Here is a 21522-nt window from a genome sequence, read left to right on the forward strand (position 1 = left end):
CCAGCCATTGTTAAAAAACAGTCCAACAAATCTTACTAGCTAGTGTTAGCTAACATATTATGGAGATTGTTTTGCCTCCACCTAAGCTCCGCCCACTGAAAAAGTCGTATTTACCAACAGAACAACACCTCAGCATGGCGTTCTTATTCTAAATAGCACAACGTCTTGCTTCAGAGATGTGGAAGTTAGAAAACAGAGTGTGCACATTAGGAACATGATTATGACCTTAGACCTCCAGCATCATACCGACACTGATGATTTACACTGGTGTGTGTTTTTGTGCAGGTGTATAGCCAGCTGCCTTTGCAGAAGCTGTCAGGATACAACTATGATGTCGAAGACTTTGAGCCATATCCCTGCTTCCCTGTGCCGGATGCAGCTGGCCGGGCAAAGCGCTCAGTCTACTTTGGACCACCCAATCAGAAGAATGATGTCTACAGCATCTTTAAAGTAGAAAATTGGTTATTTTGATTGGCTATTAAAAAGAAGGCTACAGGAGATTATCTCATGATCTCTGTATCACTTGGTAAATTGTCATTTAAAGGGATAGTACTTGAATGAGATACTTATTGATAGTCAGTGTATCACCTACAGCAGATGGCGGTCGACACGCCCCCAGTTTGGAGAAGCAGCAGAAGTATTGGTGTAGGAAGCTAAGCAATCAACTGCTGTGGACAGGGTCAGCAGCAAAGTGTGTTTTAGCTCCAAAAAAAAAGAAGAAAAAAATCACACACTTAAAAATATTAGTTCCATGCACTTATTTCCAAAAGATAAATAAAAAGTTACCTTACCTCAGACAGACATTTAATGGACCATTTTCTAGCACACATGATGGAATGACTTGACATCAGCAATACAGCCGAAGAATCATGGGAGCAAGTTTTTTTTATTTTTTTTTTTTTTTATTTAATCAAATTCACAAGCAGCTTCATTAAAATATGCAATATTAGTAAGTATATGATGGAATCATGGCAGTAGAATGTGACACCAAATTTGGAGTTGAATAATTAGTGAATTAATAATAATCATAAATAAATGTAAATGAAAAAAAAATACAATTTGCATTACGTTCTGTAAAAAAATGTACATGTACACTCACCAGCCACTTTATTAGGTACATCTGTTCAGCTGCTTGTTAATGCAAATATGTAATTAACCAATCACATGGCAGCAACTCAACACATTTAGGCATGTAGACATGGTCAAGACGACCTGCTGAAGTTCAAACCGAGCATCAGGATGAGCAAGCAAGATGATTTAAGTGACTTTGAACGTGGCATGGTTGTTGGTGTCAGACAGGCTGGTCTGAGTATTTCAGAAACTACTGATCTACTGGGATTTTCACACACAACCATCTCTAGTGTTTACAGAGAATGATCTGAAAAAGAGAAAATATCCAGTGAGCATCAGTTCTCTGGGAGAAAATGTCCTGTTGATGCCAGAGGTCAGAGGAAAATGACCAGACAGGTTGGAGATGATAGAAAGGAGACAGTAACTCAAATTAACCACTCGTTACAACAGAGGTATGCAGAAGACTATCTCTGAACACACAACACATCGAACCTTGAAGCAGATGAGCTACAGCAGTAGAAGACCACACCGGGAAACTGAGGCTACAGTTCACACAGGATCACCAAAGTTGGACAGCAGAAGATTGGAAAAACGTCACCTGACCTGATGAGTCTTGATTTCTGCTTCAACATTCAGATGGTTGGGTCAGAATTTGGCGTAAACAACATGAAAGCATGGATCCATCCTGCCTTGTATCAACAGTTCAGGCTGGTGATGGTGGTGTAAATGTGTGGAAAATGTTTTCTTGGAACTCTTTGGGCCCCTTAAAACCGACTGAGCATCGTTTAAACACCACAGTCTACCTGAGTATTGTTGCTGACCATGTCCATCCCTGTATGACCACAGTGTACACATCTTCTGATGGCTACTTCCAGCAGGATAGTGCAACATGTCACAGAGTTCAGAACATCTCAAACTGGTTTCCTGAACATGACAGTGAGTTCACTGTACTCCAGTGGCCTCCACAGTCACCAGATCTCAATCCAACAGAGCACCTTTGGGATGTGGTGGAACGGGAGATTCCAACTCAGTACTACCAAGGTGACCGATGCATTGGTCTAAAATATGTTTTCCTGCTGACCAGCAGTTGATTTCTTAACTTCCTACACCAGGCATCCTGCTGCTTCTCCAAACTGGGGGTGTGTCGACCGCCATCCACTTCAAATAATCCTAACTATCCCTTTAAAACAGCAGTATTAACAGTAACAATACTAGTTGTCTTCTGTTTGATTCTGTGTGTTCAACAGGTGACCAACTTTACAGTATGTGACTTCACAATCTCTCTCTCCTTCTAGGAAATTGGAATCAAAATTGTGACCAACTCTGATGTAAAAAAACCTCATAACTGCCTTGAAAGGAACTACGAGTTATTGTACTATGATGGTATGTTGTTTGATTTGCCACTGATACTGTCCATTGACTCCATTGTCCATTAATACCGAGCCTAGAAGAAGAAACTACTGTAAACTGTATTGTATGTAACACCAGAAGAGTATGCTTCGATAGTTGAGACTGCCCTTGAGATGGAGGAGGGTCATGCTGAAGTGCCCCTGGTGACGGTAAAAAGTGAAGTAACCAAGACGAGAACTGAAGTGACCAAGGAGACTATTAGAACATACTTCCCTGAGACGTGGATCTGGGAGCTGGTTTCTGTTGGGTAAGTTTAGTTGCATAATTGGATTTTTTTTTTTTCGTCTATGTGTTCTTAGATGTCTTAGACTCTCCGGTTCCCATGGCCTTCAACATGATGCCACAGAGTGCAGGTGGTGTGATCAAGGGTAAAGAGGAGGAGAAGAAGGAGACAGTCAGGACGTTCTTCCCTGAGACCTGGATCTGGGACCTAGTTCCTGTGGGGTAATGATATATCCTATGAAAAGGATCCCTCTTCCCCCCCCCCCCCCCCCCCCCCCCAGACATTTGCTTTCTTTTTTAAACACTGACAGAATATGTGTTAGTAAGAATGTGGACTTTCTTATATTGTTGTAGACTGATTTTCTACAGGAGAAAAAGAAAAATGGATGTTAATGATAAATCCATTAATCACTGCAAGATTTTAACTGGTTAGGAATGTGTTAATTGATAATTAATTGATAGTTTGTAATTGCACTTTATGTGACATTGTTCTGTCTGATGTAGCCATTTGTTGAATTTAGAAAGTTTAACTTGAACTTATGAAGTTGAAATTATGAAACAAAAAGTCATGATTAGGAAAAAAAAAAAGTCAACTGAGATAAAAGGTTGAAATTGTGTGATAAAAATTCATAGATATGGGATTTTAAAAAGTTATGAGATAAAAAGTCAAATTTGTGATAAATGTCTTGAGATAAAAGTCATAATTATGAGAAAAAGTCATTATGAAAAAAAAGTTGAGATTGAGGTAAAAGTTTTTTAGCTCATAATTTTGACTGTTTAATCTCATAATTCTGATTTACCAGAGGGAGATGTTTTGCATTTTATTAGTTATTAATGATTAATCGATTGTTAGCTTTTTCAGCTGTTAAGGTAAATGCACAAAATTTGCAACCCTGTTATAATGTGAAAAGTATATCATTTTTTCCACACTATGACAAGTTATTTTCTTGTTGTAACAGGATGTCTTCACATTATTACAACACATAAACTGATCATGAAATAACAAACTTCTTATTCTAACACTACACTCAGTATCTTGTTATAATGTGAAAAGTTTCATGTAACTCAACTTATTGTTACAACATAAAACTTTCCATGTTATGTTTTACATGAAAACAGTTTATCATGTTATAATATGAAATGTTAAATGTTAAAATTTTATGACAATCCACTGAAAGGTTGAGACTGAGATAATTCAGTTTAATTGAGTTTGAAGCTGAAGATTCATTGTCTCATAGGAAGCATAATGATTCTGGTAGTCTCCTGATTTTGTTGTTTTAAAGGGAAAGTTCTCTAAAAAAAGATAAAAAATAAAAATAAAAAATACATATTTTTTCCCCCTAACCTGTAGTGCTATTTATCCGTCTAGATTTTTTTTTGGTGACTGACAGAATTTTGGAGATACAAAGCTACTTTCTGTCTGCAGTAGAATCTACAAGAAGTATTTTCTTTCTACTATAAAGAAAGTAGATGTAGCTGTGCTGATTATCTCAAGTAATCGGGCCGTGATTTTTGGAAAGAGACACTGGTTTTGAATTTTTCAGATGTATCTTTTTGGTGCTTTGAGCACCACAAGCTGAGTGTCATTTGGTCTCATTATATTTGAGACAAAGCAGACGTCTCTACGGCCGATATCTCCGAAGCTCTGCAGCTCACACCAGAAGAATCCAGAAGCATTAATATCGCTACAGGTCAGGGTAAAAATATGTGTTTGATTTTGGGGCTATCTGTCCTTTTAAGTTGACACTGTTGGTCTGTCAGTTGGTCCCAAGCGGCAGCCTCTGAGGTTTAAGTCCCAAAAAGCTGCAGTTCCTCAAATGGCCACTTGAGCCCCATATTAAAATTGTCAACTATTCATGTACTGGTTCGAAAAAATGTTTTGGTCTCTTTTGGCTAATTTCCATGTTCATGATAACTGTACTGGAGTGATTTTTTTAAATATGTAACTCACATTTAAATTCTGTTAAAGCTTAACATCATTCATAATTAAGAATGTGGCTCTGATGCTGTAACTCATGGCCTGCTGATAGGTTGCTGCTTCATTTGGGAATTAGGTAGCTGGAGCCACCACACTGTGAGCTTCAAAACAAGCTCTTCAGGAACCTATGGGTGGTGTCACAGACGCGTCCATATTTTATACCACATACAGTCGATGGTTGGCACTACAGTTGGTCTCAACTGAAATATATCAAGTATTGGATGGAGTTCATTAAACATGACTGTTTCCCAGATGAAGCATCCTAATAACGTTGGTGATCTGACTTTTCCTCTAGCACTAACACTATGATGAACTTAACTTAAAGGGTAACTTCAGCATTTTTGAACCTGAGTCCTATTTTTCCATCTTCTTTTGTCTAAGAGGAGCAACTCATTCTGTGTAGTTTCCTGAGAATTAAAAGTAAAATTAGTATTTGACATAAACTCAAATTTTTGGTTCCCAAATCTTCCCTACTGTATTTTTGAGGTCTCAAGGTTGGTTGTGTGGCGCAGGCGTGAACTTCCTGTCCACACAGTTGGACGGAGCTTTCCTCTTGCGCTCCGCCTAAAGCCAAAAGTTATCTCATCATGTTTTAACACACACTGTCATGATATTGTGATATTGTGCATAATATCATATCATACAGCTTTAAGGTGAACTCTGTGCTGCTTTTGAGTTTTTTTTTTTTCCAGTGTGACTCTTGCCTGTATGTCCGTACAGAGACAGTGGCTCGGTGAGTGTGGAGAAGACGGTCCCTGACACCATCACAAAGTGGGCAGCTGGAGCCTTCTGTGTCTCCTCTGTGGGCTTCGGCGTGTCGCCCAACACTGGACTGACTGCCTTCCAGCCCTTCTTCGTCAGCCTCACCTTACCCTACTCTGTCATCAGAGGGGAGGTGTTTACACTCAAAGCCACCGTCTTCAACTATCTCTCCAAGTGCATTATGGTACATTTTTAAGGTCTTACAAAATTTATTGTAGATGATGTCGTGTCAAAGAAATGAAACCTAACAGACTAATAAATTCAATTCAATAAAAAAAAACAATTCTGTTTTGATCTAAATACCATATTTTAGTAAAGTTAGTGAGGTTGAGTGTGTTCTGTCTTTGTGTCTGTGTGCAGGTGCAGATCACGCTGGCTGAGTCAGACCAGTACACCTTCAGAAACTGTGAAGGCTGCCAGTACAGTGTGTGTCTGTGTGGGGAGGAGAGCAGGACCTTCTCATGGATCGTAACGCCAGCCGCTCTAGGTATTAAAAGAATAATGCTGCCTCAGTACCATACATTTAGACATGAGGTACAAAAAAGGTAATGATTATGAGGTCATGATTATGAGACTCATGATTATGAAAAAAGTCAACATTGAGATATAACATAAAAAATGAGATACTAATGGACTTTTTTATCTCATAATTGTAACTCTGTATCCTATCAATTCAGCTTTTTTTTATCTCATAAATAAGATCTTTTATTTAATAATTATGAGAGAGTTGAAATCATGAGATTGGAAATGTATAATTATGGGATAAAAAGCTATAATCCTTAGATAAAAAGAAAATGTCAAAATTGAGATAAGAGGTATAAAAGTAGATGGAAATTGACTTTTAATCTCATGATTATGACTTACCATAGGGATGTTTTGGATGTCCTGTATAGTGATGGACAATCATGAGAAACTATGACAATACTTTTTTTTTTTTAATTACTCAGTGTAAAGGAAAAAAAAAACAACTACAACAAAACCAAAACAAATAAATGAATCACACGTGGACAGGACTGGGTATTAGTACTCAACACTCAAGGAGTAAAGAAAAAAAATCACATTTAAGAAGTTGGAAACAGAATTTTTCCTTTTTTTCTCTTAAAAAGTACTGAAACCGATGAATCGAGCTCTGAGACTAATGTGCTCATCTAGTGGCAACAAGTGGTTCAGAGAAAAAGGCTAATTAAAAGAAATTAATTCTTTAAAAAAAAAAATCAAATTTTGAGTCCAAAAATGTGCAACTTTGACTTCTTATGTCATGATTATGACCTTTAATCTCATAATTCAACTTTTTTAACCTCATGATTATGAATTACCATGGTGATATTTTTTTCTTTAATTCCTACACAGTGATGGATGAGAAACTGTAAGTGTAGTTTTTTGTTCTTTTAGTCCATCAGTGGGAAGAAAACAGATATTCAGTTTAATGTCATAAAGGAGGAAAGAATCAAAGAAAAAATCACATTGACTCAAAAAATGACTCAAACTATTTAATTGATTATCAAAATAGTCAGCGATTAATTTAATATTGGTTAATTGTTGCAGCTCTAGTATTAATGTGCTCATTTAGAGGCAAGCCAAGACAAACTATTCTGAGGGAAAGGCTAATTATAAAAAAAGTATTTCTTAAAGAATCAAATTTTCATGTTGAAATCTGTGAAAAAACATCACCTTCATGTGCGCCGCCCGTCAGAAGTGGTTTGAACACCGTCTCAGACAGTGTCAGCCCCTCCTTGCATCCTCATTACCCCCCAAAAAAAATTCCCACCGACTGTTCCTGCTGTCACAGATAATAGAATGGAATTCTTACATCTTCATAATTAAATAGTGATGTTGTTTGTTCCGTCCGATCCCGAACTTCCACCCTCGGTGACAAAGATGAGACAGAACAGGCTAATTAATCTGTATTACGGGCTCTGACAGCTGTTGCGTGCTGCACCGCTGGAAGCAAAGAAAGGGGGCTGTTGTTGTAACGCTGCCTGGCCTGAAAGCAGAGGATTTCTATCAGCCTCCATCAGCAGGGATGGAGACGGGGCTCTGATGAATGTCAAATTGCGCTCCTCTAACTCCCCCTTAGAGGAATGCTGACAATCACTTGTACTAACAAGTCAGGTAGTATCTCTGACGAAACGCTCGGAAACCGCTCCCTCGGGGGGTGATCTGTACTTGTCCTCCGTGTGAAGGATTGTGGGCTGTGAGGGGAGGGAGGGGGTGAGAGAGGGAGCATTATGAGGGAGAGGCAGTATAATGAGGCAACAAATGGGGATTAATGAGGGCGAATGAGATAGGAACGAGGGGGAGGAAGGAGAACGGAGAGGAGGGAGGGATGGAGGAGCAGGGAGGATAATGAGTTGGATTGAAAAGCAGACAGAGAAGCTGTTTTGCCTCCGTGCACAAAATGTGACAGTGTGACAGGGAAGCGCTAATCAATACACCTCAGAATAACACTGTGTGTGTGTGTGTGTGTGTGTGTGTGTTTGTGCAGGTCAGGTGAATCTGAAGGTCAGCGCAGAGGCCCTGAAGACCGACACGCTGTGCGGCAACGAGGTGGCCACCGTCCCCGACACGGGCCGCATCGACACGGTGGTCCGCACCCTGCTGGTGGAGGTCAGTGACCCTCACACACGTCACAAGACAACAGACAACAGCAGTGCTGCAACTGACATTTATCCAGTATTTATCAGTCTTTTACCTACTTAACTTAAAACCTGAAAGGTAGAATCAGTAGAATTTACCCGAGCTGTTCGGAAACACTTCGGAAACCACGTGAACGGTTTGGTAAATGAGAAAAAATAAGGAAATCCAGACAGAAAGCTGCAGATACAACCATCACACACACCTATTTTTTTTTTTTTTTGAGAGAAAAGGTTGAACATTTCACCTTTTAATTGTCTGAAAAATGCCACAAATTACAAGTTACTAAAACTCAGAGAGTTAAGTTAACATGATAATAAACAAACTAATCAATTATCTAATCTAAGTTATTTACTTTCTATAAACTATATTGTTTGAATTCATCTCTGTTGTCCATAAAAACATGAAATAACCAATTAGCAAAACTTGTATGTAGCAGTTTATATAGCACAAAACCTGGGTTACAGAGATTTTCATAGTTACAAGTAAAAAATATTAATAAATAATAAAAGAAGGAAAGAAAAATGTAATAAATATATTAAAAAAAAGACAAGCGATATTGTTACAAGCATCCAAACATTAAGGCAAAAAAAACCAATAATATTTCTTGTGTCAAGTGGACATGTATAGTTGTTGATTCTTTTATGAAAAATGGAAAAAATAACCCACTGTGCAATCAGCCATGTAAAAGGGGAAAAAATTTGAATAAAAAATAAATTTGAAATGATGAGAACTAAGTCCAAGTTTCAGTATTAGAACCAGAAATAAGAAAATATAAATCAGAGGATCATTTCTTTTTGTTTGTTTTTTTTAATTTTAAGAATATTTTGACTCAACAGTGATTTTAATAGTTTTTTTTGTCAATAACAGAGATCTTTGGCACTGAGGAATAAGATTTATATTATCAGGCTTTGGATTCACACAACACTTGTTACACTCTCTTTTAATGGACACAGTGTCATTGACTAATGCGTCTGTGTTTGCGTCTGTCCACAGGCTGAGGGAACACCACAGATGGTCAGTCACAACGCTCTCCTCTGTCCTGCAGGTGAGCGCTCACAGACCACCTGCGTATCAGCGTCCGTCATCTGAAAGCCCCGGGGTTCAGCGGCCATCTTTGTCCTCTCGCCGAGGACGGAGTGACGTCTTTAACTGTCGTTCTGTCACGGAGACTTGTGTCAGGGTCAGAGGCTGAAGTCGGGGATGATTGATTCTTACTGGCCGGTCATTATTGCGTTTGTGTTTGTCAGATGGGAGATAAGTATGGAATGGATGGTTTTAGTAATTATCCTCCATGTCAGAACAAAAGGAAAACAACAGCTGTAATTTGGCCGCTGACCCGCTGAACTTTAGTCCGTTCACTGGAGAAAAAGTCACCTTGTTAGTGTTTAAATAAAATCAGACAGATAACAGAGCCAGGAGACTGTTAGCTTAGCTTAGCATAGACTTAGAGACCATCTAACCTAGTTATGTCTGTCAGTAGAAACTCTCCCTCACCTCTAAAGTTCACTGATTCACATTTTGTTTAAAAGCTAAACCCTCCTTCATCAAACCTTTTAAGCAGATAATTAAGTTTTCCATTTTATTTCCTGCACCTTGTGAGGCTTCTATTAACATTTCAGACATAAATAAATAAAGTAGATGATAGTATGCAGCATCATAGAAGTTACTTGTTAAGAAATTAAAACAATTTTGTGAAATCATGAGATAATTTTATATAAAAATATGTAGGATTATATTAATTCTGATTAATCTTTTGATTGGTTGTTTTTTAGAGGTAAGAGAAATGGTGAAAAATATCATCAGTGTTTCCCAAAGATGACGTCCTCAAACGTCTTATTTGTCAACATCCCAAAGATATTCAGTTTACTTCACAGGGGAATAAAGAAACCCGAATCAGAGAATTTTTACTTGTACTTTCAATTATCAGAAATCTGATGATTAATTCAAGCAAAAACATATTTTTCATAACATTCAGATTGTCAGACTTACGGGGAGAAAACATCCATAATATACATTTAGGTACTTATTATACGACACTTCTGTTAATTTCACTGAAATTCACCACAAGTTAGAACCAGATAATGCCTCATTTGCATATTCAAACATAACATTTCTTGAAATCCAAAAAATAATTCTCTTAATCTTAGTAATCAACTGGGGAAATTTCAATGTAAAGTTCAGTAGTTGAAATGATTCAACTGTAGTATTTTGCAAAATCCATGCAATGTTACAATACACAATCTTAAAAGTCCTTTTTCTCAAAATGAATTTTTCTTTTTTCCTCACACTGAGGAAGAACTTTTGCTGTTTAAAGTCTAAAAGTTTTTACAGAGAGGTTTGTCATTCAGAGCCTGATTTACACTTTATATTTAAAAAACATGGCAAACCTGGATTAATTTATGGTTGTTGACAATATTTTCTGATTTATGGAGTGATTTAAAAGAGAGATCCAAATTCTCTCTGCAAAAACCTGTAACTTCATTATGCTAAACTAAATGAAGCAAGAAATTTGAACATGGATTTCTTTAATGTCAGTGTTTCTTCATATTTAATGAGATTGTTCCATTTGCATATAAAATATTTCAGTAAACCTCTAATAAAGAAAATATTGTCTTAATGTAAGTCATCAGCTGGGGAAGTTTCGTGATGTCGTGACTCCTATTAATTCATACAGAAAAGTGAAAAGTGTTGTCAGGGATAAGCAGTCTTGTAGGCTTGTAGCTTCACATTTAGCATCCCACTCTCTGGAGGAAAGGGACTAAGCGTATTTCCCAAAACATCAGACTGCTCCTTTAAGTTCTCTCCTCAGTGTGTCACTTGTGTCGTCTCCTCTGCTGTGTGTTTCCAGAGGGGCCTGTGGAGAGGAAGATCTCTCTTCTGATGCCTGAGATGTTTGTGGCTGGATCAGCCAGGGCCTCCGTCTCTGTGCTGGGTCAGTGACGCCGTTTGGATTATTTATTTATTTTTATCTTTCAAGACCTTAGCATTTGCATCAGACAGCTAATAATGTCTGTTTTATTTTAGTATAAAATCCTGTCTCGCCTTTCTCCTGCTGCTTCTTCAGGCGACCTGATGGGCCGGGCCATGAAGAACCTGGACAAACTCCTGGCCATGCCGTACGGCTGCGGGGAGCAGAACATGGTGCTGTTCGCTCCCAACATCTTCATCCTCAACTACCTGAAGAGCACGGGGCAGCTGACCAAGGAGATCCAGGACAGAGCGACGCGCTTCCTGGAGAGCGGTGAGTCGAAGGCTTTCTCATTGGGTGAAGTGGGTGTTGAAGTTTGAAGCATTATTTCAGTCTTTCTTGAAAACTTCCATCAGTTCCCAAAGTGTTTTTCAGTTATCCCTTACAGAAAATAATATCTGTGAAAGGCGAGTGTTGTGTTGTGTAACACAATGTGAAATGAGCGCCATATTTCCACTGTTCACCTCCCAAAGATAAAATCATTGTCACGAGGATAACTTTCTAAAATTGTATTCTAAATTGCCGTGCAGTGCTTTGACATTGATGGGAACAGAAGAGTATTAAGGGCAGGCATAAGAGGGAAGAAATGAGAGGAGGAAGATTTTTTTTGTCAGTTTTTGTTTTGTATTTTGAGAATAAAGTCGATCTTTCAGTATCAGTGTGAGGCGTAAGAAAAATTAAATCAGAAGAGTTTCATTTGCGTTTCAAGAATAGTCAAAATGAAGTTGTAATATTCAGAACAAAGTGGAAATGTTGAGAATAAAATTAAAATACCTTTTCAAGAATAAAGTTGAAATGTTGAGAATAAAGTTTGAAGTACTGTTTTGAGAATAAAATTGAAATGGTGAGTATAAAATCAAACTACCCTTTTAAGAATAAATTTAAAATGTTGAGAATAAAATTGAAGTATCATTCTGGGAGTAAAGTCAAAATACTGAGAATAAAGTTGGAATGTTAATAACAAAATTAAAATAACTTTCCAAGAACGAAGTTGAAATGTTGAGAATAAAGTTGAAACTGAGGGCGAGTATAGTTGAACCAGAGTTTTGAGAATATACTGAGATGTTGAGAATGAAGTTGAAATGCTGAAAGTAAATTCAAAATGTTGAAAATAGAATTGAAATGGAGGAAAAATAAAGTTGAAGTCTAGTTTTGAGAATATAGTTGACATGTTGAGAATAATGTTGAAATGTTCATGATCAACATTTTGACTTTATTCTCAAAATGCCCCAAAAAAAGTATTCTCAACATTTAATTCTTTTTTCAGCTATACTTTTGATATTTCGACTTTATTCTTCAAATACAAAACAAAAAACATGTTCGTCATTTCCCCCCCTTGTCTTGGCCCACACTCTGTTGTGTTAGAGCTGTTATTTAAATCAGGTTGTACTCCATTGTTCCACCAACACAACGCCTTGCCTCACTTTCATAAATCTGCTCGTTGTGTTTGTGTGTGTGTGTGTGTGTGTGTGTGTGTGTGTGTGTGTGTGTGTGTGTGTGTTGTAGGATATCAGAGGGAGCTCACCTACAAACATGACGACGGTTCCTACAGCGCCTTTGGGAAGGACGATGACTCTGGAAACACGTGGTCAGTAAACGTGCCTCAGTCACATGATGACTGGATACAAACACAACATAATGACATGTTCTAAAAACTGAAGACGAGAAACTGGTTACAAGGTTGAAAACAACTAAGTAAGTCAAGTAATGTTTTAACTAAAATAAGAACATAGTTTCTTAGTAATTATAGAGCACATATCATTCATTATGGCTCATTATTATTATGATTAAATTAGATGAGTTTTTGGTATTATGGTTCTAGTATTAATATATAACTAGTTATATTTTATTTCACATATTAAATTATTTATAATACAGTTTAGTTTAATAAAAAATATTTAGATGTCATGTAAAGTGAGGAGGAACTAAGAATTCCACCCACTTGTGTTCACTTCACTTACACACCTGTCACTAAAACTTGATGTTGTGCATTTTTGAAAAGATAAAAACCAAACTAATATGAATAATGGAAAACATCCCTGATTATATAACTCGCATTGCATCAGTGGTTTCAGAACATTTGAAAAGCTTTGGTGTTAAACTGCGAATATTTTCAGCTCAAATCTCACACTTGGTTTGATGAGAGAATAAAGATGACATACAGGCGCAGTGGGAGGTGTTTGGCACCGGCGAGCGTCCTAATAATTTACTTTATGGGGAACCTGCCAGACAATATTAATATTTGCATTTAATGGGCTTAAAGCGCGGAGCCTCGGGGGATTTAACAAACCCTTTGCTGTTTGAAAGGGTGCTGGGCAGTTTGGCAGTTGGTGAGTGTGTGTGTGGGTGTGTGTTTGTCGTTAGGAGAAACTAGGGCTCCCAAGTGTTCAATTATATTAAAATTCCAACAGGAGATTAGATGGTTTGGTCCAAATCGCTTAAAATAGAACAAAGACTTTCACTGAAGTGTGTGCATGTATAGACCATGCACATATATTATTTTCTATTTAAAGCTGCGCTAATCAATATTTTTAATGAACAATGGCTCAATGGATTATTGTGATGTTGATAACAGAGATGAACCCACGGCTTTTTAGCCTCTTTTGCATCGTTGTTTTGGTTTTCAGGACAACAGTCTGTGCTCCCATTTCCAGATGTAGTAGACAGCTGTTTTCTTTTTTAACAATTTTATTTTATTAGTTTATTTTTTTGTGTTTTGTACTCTATTTTATCTAGTTCTTAGTCTAGGTTTTAACAAACATAATAAATGTAGCATTAAAGTTTCACCAATTATTTTAATAACAATACGGATGATACCATGAGAAGATTTTTTTCCCCACAAATCTAAACGTCTCTTTGTTCTACACAGGAATTGGTTGTTGTTTTTTTGCTCTTAGTCAGTAATTGAAGATGCAGGTCCGGGTCTTCAGACAGAAGACCAGAGTGTCATCCTTAGTTAGCCAATCAGAGGCTCAGGGTACAGAGTCACCACTGACCAAACATCAAGAACACTGACAGGAACTGGTTCAGGTTCTCTGGTTTCCTCTGGCTCTAAAGCTTTCAGGTCCATTCAAGTCAGGTTGAACAACTCATGACAACAGCAGTATTACATTTGAAACCTGACAAGAAAAGAAATGAGTAACGACAGTCGCTAAAGTGCGTCCGTTAACGTCACATTTTTAGCTCTTCCCCTTACTTTGAACAAAACAAATGTTTCGGTGGCTTCATTATTAAGTTTTGAGTTGCCAAGTCTGTTAAGAGAAGTGTGTGTGATGAACCCACTGCACGCTGTGAACCCAGTGAACATAGTGGAACTTTTAAAGAACCAGATATGTTCCTCAGGAAGTGGTGGAGACCAAAAACAGAGCTTAAAGAGAGTGAAAATTTGACTCAGGTGTCCAGAGATGACTTTAGTCTCCACCTGCTGGATGTTTAATTAAACGATTGTTTGCTAATATGTTGAAGTCAATAAAGTGTGGATCAGAGCAGACACAGGTCACTTCCATTGACCACAGCGCCAAATAAAGAAGACAAGCGCTGTTCACTTGCATATTAATGTTGGGAATGTAATTAGTTTACCACAGTGGACAGATGACTGATCTCAGTAATCTATTAACTGCAGATCCACTAACCTGCACCTCCAGTCACTAGGTGGAGTCGTTCTTCTACTTTGATGGAAGCAAACACTCTTCAACCCTTATTTCTGTATGTGTATGTAATAACACTTGATAACTTGATCGGCTGAGACATAGCATGACTGCTCACATCACTGTCCGAAAGACTTGTGAACAGTGAAGCGGTTCCCTTATTTTATGTGTTTAAACTGGCAAAGACTTCAGAATTTGTATTGACCCCCAGTCAAATGAGAGTGTTTGTGTTCGCCTAAAAAGGGGCGGAGTCATGATGCCAGAGCAAAGTACCTGGACAGGCCGCTCTGATCGATGTCATTGTTGTGTTTACAGCTTGTTCTGCTGCCCCCAAGTGGCCAAAAATGATTTATGCAGCTTTAAATACCTTAAAAGTGTTTAGCAGTGTCAGGATCATTCTGTCTGAGTTCAGAGTATGTGTGAATACATAATCTAAATATGTCTTGTGGATATCAAACTGTCCAGAGGACCTGTGCTGTCTCTCCAGTTGTCTGTATTGTGCCGGGCTCGTGTGTGTCTCACAGGACTCAGACTGTTTTGTGTGGACGCAGCTCAGACCCAGCGCTCAGTGTTGGTGTGAGACAGGAGGTTGTTATGTAATTGTCCTGAAGCTGAGTTCATCTCGGGGTTACCAACACAGGCACACATGGTTAGATTTGTTTTCTAAAATAACCTTGTTCCTGTCTGTCTGTGTGTGTGTTTCTGTGTGGGACCTTCGCAGGCTGACCGCTTTCGTGATGAAATCCTTTGGCGGGGCGAGGCCGTACATCTTTGTGCACCAAAAGCACATTAAAGAAGCCAGGAGGTGGCTGGCCAAACACCAGCGGCCTGACGGCTGCATCAGATCTGTGGGGAGACTCTTCCACAACGGCATGAAGGTAACGGCATCAGTGTTTTAGATCAGAACCGTCTGCTTTCTCATCATCTGCTCCTGGTCATTTAAAGCTCCGCTCGGCTGAATTCTTCCTATAAGACAAAATCACAGAATTAGTTCAATGTGAATGAAGAGCAATTAGCAAAGAGTTTCAGAGAGCTGAGACAGCCGCGGGCCTGCAGACAAGCAGCGCACACACACACACACACACACACACACACACACACACACACACACACACACACACACACACACACACACACACAGCTAGCCAGTCCCTCTGAAATACAACATCTTGAAGCTGACTAACAACAAAAAGACATGACAACAGTGTGTCTGTAGTTACAGCCTGTAACAACGAGGTGATGAGCATGAGAGACATGAACATGAACTCGTTTATTTAACAAAAATACAATAAAAGAACTGAATCATGTGAGTCAGTAAATTAGTATTATGATATATTCTGTATACACATGTATGGCTGCCAGATGAGGATACAGACGGTGCTTCAGACAAAGTTTTTGTTTTTTTTAACAGTATTCTTATAGAGTTTTCAACATTTTTATAAAAATGCTAATAAAAAATAAAAAACTTTGTTTGCATATGCATGTCCTGTATTGTTATAATGTAAACATGTACAACAAACAAATGTTAGACAAACAAAACAAATATCAGGACGATTCAAAATAAATGCCTAAAAAAAAGTCTTGTCATTTGGCACCAAATTTTGACAACTTAACCAAAATCTACAAGTTGTGGTTTATTATTTTTATTATTTTGTAAAACTTCTCTGAGAGGAAAAATTCTAAGGCGTTAAAACATAAAATTAAAGAGTTAAAACCATATTTTGGTCAATTAGAGCTGAATCAGTTATGAAATCAATTGTCAACCATTTTGATAATCGATCAGTTTGTCTTCTGACTTCAGCTTCTTAAATGTGAATATTTCCTGGTTTCTTTCCTCGTCTCTGACAGTAAACTGAATATCTCTGAGTGAGTGAGTGAAACAAGACATCTGAGGACGTCATCTTAGACTTTGGGAAACACTGATTGACATTTTTCACAGTTTTCTGACATTTTAAAACAAACAACTAGTAATTGATTAACTGAAAAAATAATCAACTGATTCATAGATAATTAAAGTGACTGTTAGTTGCAGCCCCGTTGTAAAAAGGTTAAAGGGTTTAATGTGTAAAAAGGAGCTGACATATGAAACTAAAGATCAGTACCATAGTGTTTAATATAATTTCTCTTTTGTTAAAATGGATTTTTTATATTGGTATCAAAGTGGCGCTCCTGTAGAAAAGAAAAAAGTCAAAAGTCAAAAAGAAAAAATCATTGTATTGAAGTCAAGATATTGTTCCTGGTATTGAAAATGTTTTAAATGATTAAGTTCACATTATCGAGTGTAACGCTCTAAACTCTCCAGTTTAGTGACACTGACTGAATCTGAGCTGTTTGTTTCTGATTGTTCAAACAGGGAGGCGTGAGTGACGACGTGTCCCTGACGGCCTACATCACCGCTGCCTTTCTGGAGCTGGACGCCAACGTCACGGTGAGTCTGACGTCACTCTCCTCCTCACACCTACACCTTCACCTCAGACTCTGATCAACATCACCTCCAATTAAGTTTGTTTTGATCTTTGCCGACACTATCGACTGGTGTCATCACAGTATGATGGCACATCAGTTATTTGGGTAACGATATGATATTTGCTGATATCACAAAGTCTGATTTCAATCCTTTTCAATTTAGGGGTCTGCAGATCCAGATTTATGTATTGTTACACCCCGACTGTCAGTACGGCTAGATGTCCTCTTGTTTGCTGCTTGTGTTGGCAATTTTTTGAAACAGATTTTTGCATCATTTAATAGGAATGATTTTTTTTAAGGACGTCTAAATGTACAAGAAAGAAATTCTGTGTAGAAAGGAAAGAAATTCGGATTTCTGGTTGATTTGGGTTTTTTTTTTTAAGATGACATACTGTGCCTTAATTGCACTTTTGATAATTTATATATCAAGTGTCCTTATTGTCTCTTCAGTTTTAAACAGTCTGTCTTGAAGGTTTGTCTTAAGAAAAGGTTACTTTCCATACATCCTTAAAGCAGCTGGAATTTTTGGAAAACTGCAGAGATATTGGTTCATGAATTGTTTCAGTTATTCAGTTTCTCTCCCTTGTGCATATTCTCCTGGGCATCCTCTCACCTGTGTGTGTGTGTGTGTGTGTGTGTGTGTGTGTGTGTGTGTGTGTGTGTGTGTGTGTGTGTGTGTGTGTGTGTGTGTGTGTGTGTGTGTGTGACAGGACCCTGTGGTCCAGAACTGCTTGAACTGTCTGAAGGAAGCGGTGGCTGGCCAGATGGACAACCTGTACACCACCGCTCTGCTGTCCTACACCTTCAGCCTGGCTGGAGACCAGGAGACGAGGAGTAAACTCGTCACGTCGCTGCACCAGAGGTCCAACACAGAGGGTGAGACAGTGAAACCATCAGCAGCGTCTCCACCTCTGAACTACACACTTGAAATGTCTCCATTTTCTGCAGGAAATAAACAAGTTTTGCTAAAAATTTGTAGTTGAAAGACATAAAATAGCTGAAATATGAAATCAGATGAAGTGGCAGTCAGAATACAAATAAACTAGGTAAAATGGAAGTACAGAAAGAAATACAAGTTTCAGTTCAAGTGTGTCTAATGAAGGTGAAGCGTCAGTTTCAGATGTTGATGTATCAGTTGCAGTGAAAAGAGTTGAAATGTCAGCTTATAAATTGTGCAGTAAGTTTCATCTGAAGTCCTGAAACGTGTCAGTTGAAGTGTCAGTTGGTCGTTGAAGCACCGACAAAAGTTAAAAGTAATGAGTTGTGTTGCTATGGCAACAGCTGCGCATGTAGATGCAGTGGACCGTAGCTCCTACAAAAGTTGCTATTTTTCTGCTCTAATCTTGTGTTTTTTTCCTTTTCGGCTTTATTTCTTTATTCTGCATTTTTCTTTTTACAAGTTCGTCCTGTAACTTAATCCCCAGACGCTCAGCTGCGCTGCTCGTCCAGCAGCACAGAGACTGACCTCTGGTGGTGTAAGCTGCACACTACAACACAGCAGCTCCATATAAAATGATGCAGTCTGGATTTATGAATTCACGGGTGTGTTTTCAGCGTTAAAAGCTGTGGGCACTGAAAAGGTGGTCGGCTCCAACACGCATTCAAGAACTTTCAAACTTTTTCAAAAATCTTTGATTTGTTTATTTAATGAACTTAAAGAAGTCCCAAACATTTAAACCAACTAAATTAACTAACTTATTCTAACTTAAAAAGAAAAATGAAACAATTTCTTTTAACGGCCACAACACTGGGTATACTGTAATACATTTATACTGCTCAAGCCAAAGTTGAATATTTTCAAGTTGCATGAATGTTGTGTGTTCACGTCGCCCAGTGTTAATGATGCAAATTTCACTTCTTTGCATTGACACACACACCTGCAGCTGCTGCTCTCATGTAGTGAGTGAAAGCAGTTGAAGCGCCAGTGAAAGTAAAAGTGATTAAAGCGCTTGAAATGTCATTAAAACTTAATGAGAGCCTTTTTGAGCCGACGTCACAGTGGCATCATGGTGTTAGCTGGAGGTAAAACGAAGGACAAACTGGAGGCGAACAGAGTAGCAGGTCACATAATCAAGCTAAAAATGTCATCTTGTTATGTTGTTGGGTGAGAACCGAAGTAGTAATGACTCACAATACAAGTTTTATCACATACCAGCTGCAGCTGCCAGTCAAAAAAAATGAGGACAGCTATGAATCAACGCAGTGAGAGGAAAACTGTGAGATGTGCGTGAGACACGACTCACAAAATGTCAAGACAGGAAATACTCTCACACCTACTTTCCTTATTACACAAAAAATGCAACCAATCACCCTCTGAATTCAAGTTTGTCTCTTTTACTGAATTAAAATCAGCTTTATTTGCTTCCTTAAGTCTTTAATCATAAAACACCTTCAGTCCAGGCAGCGTGTGTCTCATTGTTGACCTCTTTTCTTCAGTCGTAGTCATGTCATACAGTTCAGTCTCTGATGGTGGAGCTCAGCATGTTGTACGAATGACGTAAAACGTAAAGGCATAACATAACAACTTACGCAGTACAGTTTATAATTACAACCATACTGTAATGCAGCATCAGCCCATCATGAGGAACTGTCACGTCCAAACATCTTCACTTTATGACTCAGTCCTGTTCAGCAGACCAGCAGCATCATTACATCAGGAGGAACGGTCACGTCCAGACATCTTCTGTTTGTGACTCAGTCTTGTTTAAGTCATAACCAGGCAGACAGAAAGAAAATAAAACTCGCCAAAACCATCTTGTCCAGTCTGTCCACTGTTAAATCACCAGCTGTGGTTTGACTGAAATAAATCCTTAATTCACTGTGTTATATGTGAAAACAGTCTGGTTCTACACACCAACCAGAACTGAGTGGGCGTGTCCAGGTCGGCCAGTCTGCTCCCATTGGTCAGTGTCAACTTTTTCAAGTGACGGTCACTGCGCTGGAGGGTGAAGGAAACCCGAGCCCTTCTGAATATGTATGGTCACTTAGTCTCTGTTAAGAGACAGACCAACAAAACTTCCAAACTGATGTTATCAAACATGTTTTGGGAATTTATTTAACTGTGTGGTGTAAAAAATCAGTAAGTGTTTTTCAAAACCAAAGGCAACATCCTCAGAACATATTCAGAGGAAGAAAGAAAGCAAAAAATATTGACATTTGAGAAGCAGAAATCAAAGAATTATTTCAAAAAAAATATTCAAACTGATTAATTGATTGAAATAATATTTAAAAATATATATATATATATAGTTTTTAGAAAAAGTCATGCCTTGAAAACTGTAGCTTGGCTGTTTGTATTATAAAGGTTGAACAAACACAAAGGAGGTGGTAATAATTCTCCATGATGGAGGAGAAACTGCTATTAAAATCTCTGTCTCAAGTATCTGGAACAACAGATTTGTTGACCTACATTTTGTCAATCATGTAACCAACCTCCACTCTTCTGTCTGGCAGGTGGCACCCGTCACTGGGCCAGAGCAGGGGCTTCTGGGAAAGGCCTGGACTCTCTGGAGGTGGAGATGACCTCCTACGTGCTGCTGGCTCTGCTCACCGGCCCGACGCTGCCAGAGTTCGGTCTGGACTACTCCTCCGGTATCGTCCGCTGGCTGTCTCAGCAGCAGAACCCGTACGGAGGCTTCTCCTCCACACAGGTAGGACGGACCACACGCATACACACACCCAGGGGGATCATGGGAAGCCTCTCTCGCTGTCTGTAACGACGCCATTAACCTGCCCGCTCCTCAGGACACCGTGGTGGCCCTCCAGGCTCTGGCCAAGTACGGCGCTGCCACCTACAGTGAGGAGGGCAGCACTGCAGTGACGGTGACGTCGCTGGGAGGCCTCAACAAAGAGTTCACGGTGGATCAGAGCAACCGGCTGCTGTACCAGGAGGAGAAGCTGAGCGAGGTCCCCGGAGAGTACACTGTCAGAGCCCAGGGACAGAGCTGCGTGCTGGCACAGGTACCGTCCAACACAGACGACAACAGCAGAACATGTGGGGCAGGAACGTGGGACTGAACTGAAACAGGGACAAGTTAGAGGAGTGAAAGAGAAGATGGAGGCAAAGAAAAACTGACCAGACTGCTGTGAATTAAAACATACAGGGTGTAGATGACTCTTGACGGAGCTGATGGAAATCTGGGCCACAACTTTGAAGGGCCAACATTTTCATTTTAAAATGAAAAACATTTTTTTTTTTTTTTTAAGTTGATTGCTGTAGCACATTTCTATGCCCTATGTCATCAGTAGGTGTAGTTTTAGATTTTGAAGGCTGTTAACACATTTTTAAATGATTTGAAGAAGTGAATTCTTGTCTAGGACAAGTTTCTTGGCACAGAGCAGGTAAAGAAATGCAAAAAATT

At 38.8% G+C, this 21522-nt stretch overlaps 1 protein-coding gene across 2 annotated transcripts in view; it reads left to right on the plus strand.

Moving 5' to 3' along the window:
- a2m1 (alpha-2-macroglobulin 1) overlaps positions 1–21522 on the plus strand; it is a 49463-nt gene that overhangs the window by 24133 nt on the left and 3808 nt on the right. The window contains exons 16-30 of one of the 2 annotated variants that reach the window (XM_084716843.1): positions 286–450; positions 2367–2454; positions 2554–2728; positions 5402–5627; positions 5804–5930; positions 7929–8050; positions 9074–9125; positions 10929–11012; positions 11145–11321; positions 12555–12636; positions 15417–15573; positions 17049–17123; positions 17872–18037; positions 20615–20811; positions 20906–21121. In XM_084716843.1, the coding sequence (XP_084572969.1) occupies positions 286–450; positions 2367–2454; positions 2554–2728; positions 5402–5627; positions 5804–5930; positions 7929–8050; positions 9074–9125; positions 10929–11012; positions 11145–11321; positions 12555–12636; positions 15417–15573; positions 17049–17123; positions 17872–18037; positions 20615–20811; positions 20906–21121 (2109 nt within the window). Of the gene's footprint in view, positions 1–285; positions 451–2366; positions 2455–2553; positions 2729–2780; positions 2926–5401; positions 5628–5803; positions 5931–7928; positions 8051–9073; positions 9126–10928; positions 11013–11144; positions 11322–12554; positions 12637–15416; positions 15574–17048; positions 17124–17871; positions 18038–20614; positions 20812–20905; positions 21122–21522 lie in introns of both variants that reach the window. The other variant, XM_084716844.1, reaches the window with a different exon arrangement.

Source organism: Lutjanus erythropterus, chromosome 4 (genome assembly GCF_056507025.1).
Source record: "Lutjanus erythropterus isolate fLutEry1 chromosome 4, fLutEry1.hap2, whole genome shotgun sequence".
Taxonomy (NCBI): Eukaryota; Metazoa; Chordata; class Actinopteri; order Lutjaniformes; family Lutjanidae; genus Lutjanus; species Lutjanus erythropterus.